We start from the raw sequence: 12,256 nt of genomic DNA on the forward strand, positions 1-12,256 counted from the left end.
TCAACAGACAGACAAGGCATTTAGCCTTTCTTTGTACGTGAAGGGCACTTTAAGTTGGATCTGGTATGAAAAACAGTGAGACCCTAAGGATCTTGTTTAAGCATAAATGAGAGGAGAGCATAGCCGGAAGAGTTCTGTATTTGTATCAGCAAACGTAAGAGACACCAAACTCTGGGCACACCAGACCATCAATGTGTTAAATTAAAACCATGCGGGAAACAACAATACTGAAAAAGGTTTGAAAAGGAAGACTAAAAAGAAACTGAAATATAATTCTCTTCTTTTTAAATTAGATTGCATTTGCTTAGCTGTTATAAAACACCAAAAGCACAGAGAAGGATTCAAGGTAGTTGTAAGAGCAGCTTGAAATCAAACAACTGAAATCAAGAACACTAATTAGCCACTTAAAACCCCCCCAGCTTGTAAGGTGTAACAGTTTCTTTAGACCAAGAAAATCTCATTTTTGGATGCATTTAAAGCACAAATGTGCTAAACCCACTCAAGCCACAGTTCAAACCTCACTGAGGCTGTTGGGAAGCAAGCGGCTGCAGCGAGTCACACTACCAATTATCCAGATTCCCTATAATTATTGCCAAGCCTGCCCCCCAGCCCGCTCTCCCCGGCAGCTCTTCATCACTTCCCCACTCCCCTTCTATTCCAGTTTTCTCCAATTGTAACCCACCCTGGTGAAAATACATCACATCCCACGCAGGCTGGACTCAGGTCCCCTCTTCAGTTCTTTATTCCCACCTCACCTAAGTGGCATTTTTAACCTCAACACACAAACGACAGCTTCGGTTTCAGCAGCAAAGCAGGATGGTGTAAAAGTGAAGCTTCTCATTTTCACTCCTCGACCGATTCTACCATCTGCACCAGAGCTGTCTTCATCAATGAACACACCACATTTCCACCTCTCAGTACCAGGAAACCTGATCCCTTGTTTATATTTGAACACAGAGAAATCTCCGTGTATCACGGGCATGGGGAGCACTCAGCAAAGGTTACAGGACACCAACATCTCCTACATGCTCAGCCTTTCTTAGGACAGGTGGCAACTGCTCTTTCAAGGAGCAGCAGCCTGAATAGGAAACACTGTGTCCAAAAATCCTAATTAAACACTATTACACACCTCTATCAGCCCCACAGGCATGTTGACAACCCACTAAGTACATGGCACAACTTATTCTCAAACAGAGAGCAGCAAATATTTGCCTAAAATCTGCGTTATGTTAAATTGCCTGAAAAAAACCTACAAAAGTCTTGAGTGTAAAGCAAGCTCATTTTATCTTCAAACTGATTGTTGACCTGATCTTTGACTTTTCTTTGTACTTCTAGGAACTGTAATTTCCCCAGATTTAGAAATGTCAGTTCGGTTACCTGGTGTTTTCCAATGACACCATCTGTTCTAAAGGCAGATCCTTGCTCTCCCAAACCCCAACTCATTTTGCTATTTTTAAACAAGCACAGCTGGTTGTATCAGCCTCTCAGAAGCCTCGGAGCTCAAAAAATTCAGAGTCTGAGTACCACCATCACTTTTAGGGTCTAATCTTCAATTTATTGAGGAAATAGACCTGGGGAAGGGCAGAAATAATGTTATTTAAAAACCTTTTGAGATTTCTTAACTCATTAAAACAGCATTTTACTTCAGTATAACCATAAAAATGCTTAACTTCACAGTGCAGAACCGAAGTGGGGAGAAACATTAGCTCAAACACAATAAATATGACCAGTGAAAACCAAAAGCAAACTTAGCCTGGTTTTTCCCCTGCCTGGAGAGGGCCGGCTCACCCTTTCCCACTGCAAAGCACCCAGCAGCTCAGCAGCACCAACTCACCATCACCCGGCTCCAAAATGCATGTAACAGCACAGCTTGCAATGTCTAATGCATCCCATTTGACACAGAAAGCAACGTGACTGCTCCCTGCTTTTTAACATGTTTGGAAGCCAAGTAGCTCGACCTGGGAATACTACACGGACCTTGAGGCTTTCCAGCCGCGCTCTTTCCGGAGCCGCTGGCAGCACCAAGTCTTCAATAACATGTTATCATCAGATAGCTGTCTGAGGGGCAGTTAAGCTCCTTAAATGAGGCACAGGTCACTTAACACACTGAAAGGGTCAATTAGTAACTTCTGTTGCCACTTAATTGCTACAAGGAGCTCCCAGAAAGCTGCTTCGCTCTTGTTCCAGCCACCCTTCTGCCTCTAACTACAGTTAAAACCAGTTCCCAGCTGGATAAGAGTTACTCAGGTCCTTTGTCACTCCATTAACCCACAGTCTCTGCAGCCTGTGTGTTTTCATATCCGAAAGAGCCGTTTCCTTCCAGGTCTGCGCTGCGGTGAGAAGGGCTCCGACAGCTCCATACTGTCCAGCATCCAAACCCCAAACTCTCTAGCAACTCATTTTTCATAGGCAAAACAAAAAAAATCCCAACAAAAACCATTTGCACAAATTCCTGTCCAACACTCACTGCAAATGTAATGATTTTCCTGCTTTATTTTAAGGAGCTTCACCGAGTCAGAGGGTGCTTTTTTTAAAAAAAACCCCAATGTTAGCCCTTAAAAATATCTGCAATGGAAACAGTCTACACTGGACTGGTTTGACCCCTGGATTCAACTTAAATTCTCACTGCAAATAATTTCCATGCATCTTTAATGCGATTTAGTTGAAGACTTGTCATATGGACATTTAAGTACATCACATCGAAGTCTAAGACCTTCAATTAAGGCAAACCTAAAGGTTTCCTCACCCTGAAGCTTGGATATATTTCAATCTGATTTTAATAACAGTTAATCTTTTCCATCTATACCAGCTGCAAGGCCATGAATAAATAAAGACAGGTTGGAATCCCAGCCTGAGAAAGACTGTGACAAGAATGAAAGTTCTTTCCCTCTTGTAGTGCAGGAGAGCATCACAACTACCCATGATGACCACTGTCTGGGTTCTTGTAGGCAGAGAGCCTGTAAGTAGAAACCAAAAAGAAAGAGGGGAATCTCCAAAAAACACTAAAAATCATCATGCGGAAAAAATGACACAAGTCAGAGAACATGGAGGGAATGCTCCAGTAGGAGTAGGGACTGTTCTAACTCAAAGCACTTCAGGAAACAATATTCAAGGGCACAACAAAACCGATATGCTATGCTTACATGGGTAGGATTTACTGGATTTTACCTTTGAATTCAGTAAGTAAGGCTCTTTTCTGTTACTGCTTTTCACAGCTACCTGTACTCAAACCAGGCACAAAGAGGATGCTGGGGAAAATAGATGTTGAGTAATTTCAAGGTGGTATCAAACTCTTCCTCGCTATTCCAAAGGCACACAGAGGACTGTGTGACCTCTGCTACTCTTTGAGGAAGACCAAAAAATGTCAATAAAGTTTTTAGTACCAAGGGGTGAGCTACCAGCCTGCAAACACTCCACTGCTGGCTACGTGTACATCTCTGTACTGTTGTTCTCAGCTGCTTAAAGCCTTTTCTTTCTCACACTACACGACAGAAGTTAGCGGTTTCCACTAGCAGAGGAAACAGTATTTGCATCTGCCTGGAGATACTCTGCATACCTGCGCGTGCTGCTTTTTCTTGCTTATTTGAGGATATAATGTTGACAACAATTTGACTGAATTGCTATAATTAATAATCAAAAAGCAAATTTCAGGATCATAAGGCAGAGGATGGCTAAAAGCACTGCAGATTAAAATAACATTTAACAGTTCTTCAGTAACATTGACAACAACAGACCCACCAACAGCAAAAAGTCCTATGAGCAGAGCAGATTGTTGGACAAGTACCAAAGGAAAGTAATACTCTGATAAAATCCTAATCCAATTGTTGACACTGGTAACTACAAATTTTTACTTTATATTAATTGTACCAACACTATAGAAAAGGACCTCGTCAAGGAAAAGAGCAAACCATGGCAGGCAAGCCAGAAAAACGGACGGGCCCTGCCCCATACGAGTCTGAAATGGTTCTGGAATTATGCAAAGCTGTTAATATCCCCAGTCATCCTGGATCAACACTCTTTCCAGGCCGGTGTTTCAAGGTGAACCAAAACCTGAGCGAATTTGTCATCACATACAACCCTGCAGCAGGTTAGGAATTGATATCCTGAACCCCTCCAAGCAGGAGCACCAGGCACAGCAGAGAATCAGGAATGATTACAATGGCAGCAAACAGCTCCAGTTATCTATTTAAACCAGCAGCACAACCTCATCGAAACATTAAGAACAATATGAACAGGAGACAGAACAAGGTGATATTAATCACTTTGACAGACAAATGCCTTAAAATAGTAGTGTTAAGGCTACTGCGATTTCCATGAGCCCATCTCATAGCGATACTTTGGAGAAAAAAGACACAGCTTCTTAAAACCACAGTTATTTAGGTGGGTGAGATTTTGTTCTTCAAGTCAATGACAAACGTTGCTTTTGAAATAGAGCAACAGACACAGTCAGATCGAACCCAGCATCATCCAAATGCGAATTTCTGTCTACAATACGCAGCATCACACACGTGCACTATTCACTGCACTTGTCTTTGTTCCATCTCACTTGCGGAGTTTTTTTGAGAGCCACTAGCCACAGAGCTCAGCCAGACTGTTACCTGCATCATATTGCTGTTCTCCATTCATCTCCACAGCAGCCCAGTGGTTATTTCCAGCAGCCAGAAGCAGGGGAATTCAAGGCTGTCGCGGTTTTGCAGTCATGAGTTGCCTCCCGCCTTCGATTCTACTGGCAGCCAGGACATTCACGAAAAGATTCTGAAAAAAAAACCCAAAACAGAAAGAACATCCGATAAGAAAATCCATACCAGATTTTAACTACTTTTAGGATACATTGAAAACATTATTCTAGCAACAAGCCAAAAACTTTAAAGCAAACAAGGCCATCTCATTGTGTTTATGCGCGTTTAGCTATTCCCCACCCCTCATCTGCAGACCAAGCTGATTCTAGGAGAAGAACATTTCCTAAATCAGTCGGCTATAAAGCTTTCACCATGTCTTCAGCCCCCCAACAAATCCAACCCCCTCAAAGGCTCCTTCAACCTTTCACAAGGCTAAAGAAGCAGGGAACTAACCAAGTCACCGCTTAAGAACAAGACAAAACAAGATCCTTTTTTGCAACATGGAAATACTTAAGACAACCCCCCCAGATAAAAATCCCTATCCAAACAGCAAAGATGCTGTTTATTTAAAAGATGCCAAATTCTGGCAGCTCCTGTTGAAGCCCATTGATATTCTGCCCAAGCTGGGTAGTTATTCAGGATCTTGTGAGCAGCTCCGGCATTTTATCTACACAAAATTGAGCGTGCTTGTAATTAGAACCCACCATGGGTGATGCTCACAGTCTGGCACCCCAAAGATTTCCTTTTGATAAGTCTCGAGGGGAGGGAAGCACAAGCACTGCTGGAACAGAGCTGACTTGGAAATCCTTTGGACTCTTCAGACTCACTTCTGCATTTCAAACCTCCTTTCAGCACATGAAATATTCAGATGTTAGCAACTGGAGGCAGCATTAAAAACAGTTACAGTTCATTAAAGCCAGATGGCTCACTTGAATATGAAAAGAAATCAAACATAAGTTGGATGTTGAATTAAAACAAATCAGCTGGTGTCTAAGGCTTAATATTATTTTAAAACAAAGGCGCATGAGACTGCAGGGACAGGAGACACCCCTACGGACTGAGGAAGAAGCTGCAGGAAGAGTCAGGTTTCAGCAAATCCCTCTGCAAAGGCATCTAGTAAAATCTATTCCAAAAGCCCTGTGTCCACCCTACAGAGCCTCACCCTGCACAGGCAGGCAGAAAACCTGTTGCAGAGGTCTGTCAGAGCAGAGAAGATGCTCTTTAGCACCTGGTACCTACACCTCTGCCACCGAATAAGGAGAGAAATCTAATGCTGACACAACAAGGGAAGATAAAAGGTCCTTGTTGTTCCTGGTCCACAGCCTGAAGGCAACAGGAGAGGAGGTCATGTCCCCATACCCATTCACGCATGTACCTGTGCTTTTTCACTTCAAGGAAATACTCATTACGTGCTCCCTATGAGCGTAGATGACGCATGCACTTCACCTAAAGGCTTTTCGTAACATATTATTTATTGTAAGGCCCACAGCTATGGCATAAACAGTGCCTGTAAACTTAGTTTGGGTAGCCTTTAAGTTGAGACGTACGCTGCCATAAGCAGCACTATGAAATATCTGGTTTCTCAGCTTCCCCCCAACTGCTACATTACATAAGTGGGTACAGAATCCTGGGCTAGACTTTCCAAGTGAAATGATTACGCTTCTTGTCACAGTCACCACCAGTCTCATTCTTCTGGCTTAGAATACAAACAGACAGAACCATTCAGATGCTGCTCAAGAGACAACTCTGAGCCAATGCCAAGGTTTGAGACCTGCAGCACGGAGCGACCTGTGGAGAGCTAGAGGGGGCAGAGTGGATCGTACAAGCACTTAACTATTAGCTCCAAACGAAAAAAGAAAATCATACCCTTTCTACAGTCTCAAGGAAGAGCACTTCCATTGCTAAGTGCCAGACAACAAAGCACCAACGGATGAAGAATATGAAGGGCACAATACTCAGCTATGTGAGAGAAAGGTGTCTTAAACAAAAAGTACACTGCACATACATTTTAGGCAATTAAAGATAAAAATTCATTTGTAAGTGCCTGAAACATCAAAGTTAGCAGAGAAATCTGCATAAAGTCGCCAGTCCTGCAGATAAAGTATGAAGGTTAATGTGGTCTTAATGAAGTTACAATAAATATCTCCGCAATACTGCTAAGTGCCTTGATTTATTCAAACAAGTCCTCTTCACCGACTCGTATTCTGTGCATACGTTATAAAAAAAGGCTTTGAATAAAACCTGAGTGCGGCTCAGCACTCGAGTCACGTCAAGGGAAAAAAACCCTGCACTGTCTTCCAAACCCTTTCTGGAAATGGAACTTCTATTCCAGTGAACCACCTGATGGATGTCCCCGCTGCAGGCAATACAACAATTAAAGGAGAAGAGGAGGGGGGAAGGAAAGTACTTTGCAAATATGACATTTAAAAAAGAAGTCAGCAACATAAAACGCTTTTAATATGTAAAAGCGGACACCTTCTTGCTTCCTTCCTTCCTCATGTCATTGAAATAGCACCCGTTACAGACAGAGGTAACATATTACACCCCTTTTCTCACCAACCACAAGCCACACACAGAAAGGGCAACTGTCCCTCAAATGCCAACAAAACCACACGACAAACACAGCCCATCAGCAAGTGAGGGCTCACACCACCTCCAGACATTTGAGAACCACAATAAAGCCCAGCTCAACACCAAGGACATTTATTCCCAAGGAAATTCTCCACCCCACCAAGACAGAATTTCAAAGGTCAGGAGCCACACGTATTTATCAGCACATTGACGATTCCATTTTCCCAAAGCACGCACAAGTCTCCAACTCAAATTATAGCCAATCTCCTAGATTTTGGTTTAAAAACAGCCTTGCCGCTCTAACCTTAGGTTCCTACTTCTAAAAAATCGGCGCTGGATTTAGGGGACAACAGCTCAAGCATCAATTCAAAGCATCTGCACACCAGCCAAACATTAGAACTTGACAGGACTATAGTGATTTGCTACTCACAGGTATTTCCTAATACAAAAGCAAAGACAGGACTGTGAATTAGCATCTTAAAACAGAGGGGAAGGCAAAATACAAACTCAGGACTCCACCACGCATGGGAGCCCACAGATAGTGTATCTCAAAGGCTATGCCCCTTCGCTCAAGTCTCCAAATGTGAACGTTAAGAACTTCTAATTCAGTTTTTGTTACATATACTCACTTACCATCTCAATTATTTGAGTAAAATTGCCACTTCAAGTCAGAAATACTAGGCAAGGCAAAATTGAACTTCCTACAATGCGTATTTAAAGATTCCTTAACAAAAAGGGTGCTGGGGGCAGGCAGTTCGACATCCCACCCTCCACTGACTGTTCAGTAAAAGCTCTCTGCAGTCTGAGTTCGCAGTCAGATCCTGACTTTGATCCCCAACCTGTCTCATAGCTTTCCTGCGCACTCTCAAACAACTACAGCACTGTTAGCATGAGATGCGTTCTGGTCTGAGTTGCTCCCTATCTTCCAAAGATAGGGCTGCTAATGAAATGTCACAGTCCCTGTACAAATACAGAGTCTTGAGTATAATCACCTCAAACTAATCTAATCTAAGTTACCTTAAAACTGATTCAACAAGATGCACCAGCCCAGCGGAGGCTCTATCACTCCCACGAGAGGTGACAAAACTGCAGGCAAGTGTGTGATTTCCTTGCAGGTGCAGGAAAGCCCATGGTGGAACCAGGATCAGAAGCAGCTCAGCAGCCTGATGAGCTGATGAAGTGGTGTATCTGTCAGATACTAGTGGTGCTTCAGGCTGTAACAGCAAAAATAAGTGTTTTTTTTCCCCCAATGGTGACAAATCTGAGTTTACTGACCCCGCTCAAAAGCTAACAGCCAAGCCAGTGCTAGAGAATAACTAGACAGAAATATCTAAATTATTTAGTAGCCAGGACCAAACAAAAGCCAAAGTGTGACGAGACCAAGAAATAAAATAAAAAAAAAAAAGAAAAAACAATGTTTAGAGGCCTTTTTCTGATTTTAGTCAATCCTTCTGTAACACTACCCTCCCTCTCCTGAAAAAAATGTACCCCTTGGCTGGCATCAGGGAATGGAAAAATGTACTTTTCAAGCATTCCTTTTGATAACCCTGTAGAGAAACTCTTGACCAACTGATCACAGCTAATGTTTCTTCAAAGGGAAGATTTCTTCCTCATTTAACTTACAGAACTCCGTCTCCTGCAAATGACATTTTATTTATAGCAGTGGTATTTGCTGTATAACTGATTGGGGAAGGCTGTAAATGAGCATCACTGCATATATATGGAAAACAATGATAAAGCAGTCATCAAAAAGCTACAGAAGATTTAGATATTCTAATAAGGCAATCTGCATAACCCCCACCTGAATTTTAATTCTGCAGAACTTATTTAATAGGTTTATGCTGTGGATCATCTGTTCAAGCTACTTCTTTCCCACAGAAAAGCAGTATCTTGAACTTTAGGACCTGTCTACCGATCCCCAGCCTCACATTAATTTTAATACTTGGACTGAGGGCTTCACTGCAGCAGGTCAAGTTATTTTTTCAAAGTCTAAGTGTTCAAGGCAAGAAGGCAAAGGTGAGGACAATGATGAGCCACCGCGAACGGCATCTAGGCTCCTCACCTCCCAGGCAAAACAAGATCATAACTTGCAACTCTCTAAAATACAAACCATCGAAATGGGAAAGAGAGGAAAACAGCACTGAGGAGGTAGAGATAAGTCATCACAGCAAATCAGCCTTTCACCTGCAGGAAGCATTTCCAAAGGAGAAAGAGGACCAACTTGTGGAGGACCTCAAGAAAAACAGGCTTGGACCAAGCAGATCAGATGCTTTTACCGACTGGAAGGCTAACGCCTTCCCACGTGGCAGATTCCGACCTGATATTCCTAAGAAAGCACTTCAGTTAAAAGCCCCCAATGCTCTTACAGCCTTGACAAACGATGCATTGCTGGAGGCCAGAAGATACAAGACCAGACACTTGCACTTCGTATGCTGCAAACACAACAGCCATGCAGATGTTTGCATCTATCAGCTAAATTATATCACTGTGCCGTTTAATTTATGCGTTAAGTAAGCTGTCCTTGATAAGCTAAAAACTAAATATAAAGAGAACACATATCAATGGGGAAAAGATCCACAAGAAATACAAGTGTTCCTACAGCGACAAAAAGCCAGAGTAGTTCTACAGAGATGCTGGTTACTTTTGCCTCCCAGATGAGAGCAGCGCTGACGGGCACTGGAGGGGGTACGTCTATCAGCATTCACTAGTACTTGATTAACTGCTTCTGACTAGTTTCCCATTCAGTGCTGAACAGGCGATGACCTTATCTATGCTGGTATTTAAAGCACATGCAGCTGTACCCAACATCCAGGCATGTTATATAAACTGACCTAACCAGAATAAATCACCTGCCTTGCACATCATTACACGCGCTCTTCCCACGTTACAATCTGAGGAGGGAACCCCTCAACTCATTCCTCTCGTTGAAGATGTAGGTTTTCTCAGTTCCGCTGCAGCGGTTCTTCCCATCTGCATCCTCTTTCAGCTAATGGGAGGCCAGGCAGATGGAGGGCTTCATCAGTTTAGTTTGCCAAGAAAGCCGACAGGCAAACTAACAGTTAATAAAACAAGCATCTATTACTGCACTAACATTGAACTTGTATACTTTAGAGAAGACTGAAGCTATTTTACTCCATAGCAGCTGTGTTTACACTATAGCACAGTCTGGTACCTCTGAAACTCAAGTGAACTCGTACCCGACAGTAACTACGCCGGTTCCAAGGGAAAAATACTGTTAAAAGGAAAAACACACTTCAGCTTCTTGTGTAAAATGAAAATCTTTACTTCAGCTGCTTTGAAAGGTACCACAATTTCATCTACCACAGATCAGGAATAGAAACTGAGAACAAAATAAACCGAAAACAGTTGTTTCGTTCATACAATAGCATCATATGAAAATGCATCTGTGCTCACCAGATCAAACTTTTCCCTTCTTCCCCAGCAAGGTACACACACGCATTTTAATCAACCCAAGAGTGAGTTTATCGTTTAGACTCTGAGCCACAACCATCACTCACTATCAGGAACAGAGCGCCCGTCCTCTCAAGTTTTCTTCAGAAGGAAAAAAAATGTCTACTGTCAAGACAACTCAGCATCGCTTTTTATTGCTTTAGGTCCAGTGGATCTCTTCCTTTCTCCTCTGAGCACTTGTTCAACACGATGGGAAATAACACTTTAACCAGAACTATCAAAGGTTTGGACATCTCTTCTGCACAACACAGCCAGCTGGACCAGATCCACCGAGTTGATTACTTAGAGAAGGAAAAATCTACTCAAAAGCATGGTATACGTTATGCTGCAGATGCCAGATCCACTACAACAGACCCACCGCAGCAGGAAGCCCCCAGTGCCAGTTCTCGGAGCCTGCTGCTGTGGCTAAGCACAAAGATAACCCCCTGAGCGAGCCACAGCTCTGCCCGGAGGCAGCAATCGGGGCTCTGCACCCGTGCAGCCACCCAGCAGCCCCAGCCACGCTGCCTCCTGCCACACACCCCCCAGTTGTTCAACCTGACAAAGTCAACAGTTCTTCATCCTGGACGTTCCACTCATTGCCCAGGATACACGATAAAGATGTTTTGTGGCTTTTACTTATCCTCGGGCAACTGCTCTTTTATTTCGATTGAGACTTACCCCATTTGCCTTTGGTTTATGGGGTTTAGATCTGGTTTGGACTGGTGGACACAGGCAGCGTTTCTTGAGCTTGTAGTAACACACACAGAACTAAAGAGCTGAGTCAAAGGTCTGCTACTGCCTGGTGAATCGAGACAGTCTCCTGCCTCTAGAGAGCAGCAAGAGGATGGCTGCTGCGAGCTGCGGCCAAGCTTTAGAGCCAGGAGTGCAGCAGCCAGTCCTTCCTGCAGCCTGCTCCTTTCCCAGCACTGTTCTTCGCCGAAAGAAAGGGAACCACACAGTGCATCAGTTCGTCTGCTTTATCTTGGCTTGCTTCTCACCCAGAAAAAAAAGACAAAACCAATACAAACTGGAAAGGTAAAGAGAGTGCTGCATCTAAATATGGTTAGAGGGATGCAACCCTCCCTTCCAAGCTGGGGAAAACGCAGTGGGAAAAGTGAGGAAAAAGTAGAATTTACCACTTGGGCTTTTTCTCAAGCTGGCTGTGTCCAGGTTGTTCAACCACCTGCAGATATGCAGGTGAGGCTGACCAGAAAAGCTTTCCCAAAAGGCCACAGCCTTCCTAGGAGGCAGCAGGGATTAAAGATGTTTGAGCCAAACTCTGCTTTAAGTTTAGATGCAGAGCTGCCTGACCTCGCTGCTCCAGAATCACGTTCATCGCTGCTGCCACAAACACAAATAAAACCAAGCAGCAGCGAGTCCGAGTCCAGATGCCTGGGACCAGCCTCCCCCTAAATGATTCACAAGCCAGAGAGCGATGAAGAGCAGTCAGATGGTTACATCCAGTGCTGCTGGAGAACTGCTCTGCAGACACAAAAATCTTCTTGTTCTTTTAACCCAAATTACTAAAAGCGTGATGAGTTCTGGTTTTGGTTGTCACTGCAAGCAAACTTAGATGAGCTTAGCAATACCGCACAATATTGGACACGCTCCCG

General features: G+C 43.4%; 1 protein-coding gene across 1 annotated transcript in view; it reads right to left on the minus strand.

Moving 5' to 3' along the window:
* Positions 1 to 4,755, minus strand: part of SFMBT1 (Scm like with four mbt domains 1) — a 31,411-nt gene extending 26,656 nt beyond the window's left edge. The window contains exon 1 of the mRNA XM_069865846.1: positions 4,599 to 4,755. Within this exon, the coding sequence (XP_069721947.1) occupies positions 4,599 to 4,626 (28 nt within the window). The 5' untranslated portion in view covers positions 4,627 to 4,755. The remainder of the gene's footprint in view (positions 1 to 4,598) is intronic.
* Between the last annotated feature and the right edge of the window lie 7,501 nt (positions 4,756 to 12,256).

This window comes from Phaenicophaeus curvirostris, chromosome 11, assembly GCF_032191515.1.
Source record: "Phaenicophaeus curvirostris isolate KB17595 chromosome 11, BPBGC_Pcur_1.0, whole genome shotgun sequence".
Taxonomy (NCBI): Eukaryota; Metazoa; Chordata; class Aves; order Cuculiformes; family Cuculidae; genus Phaenicophaeus; species Phaenicophaeus curvirostris.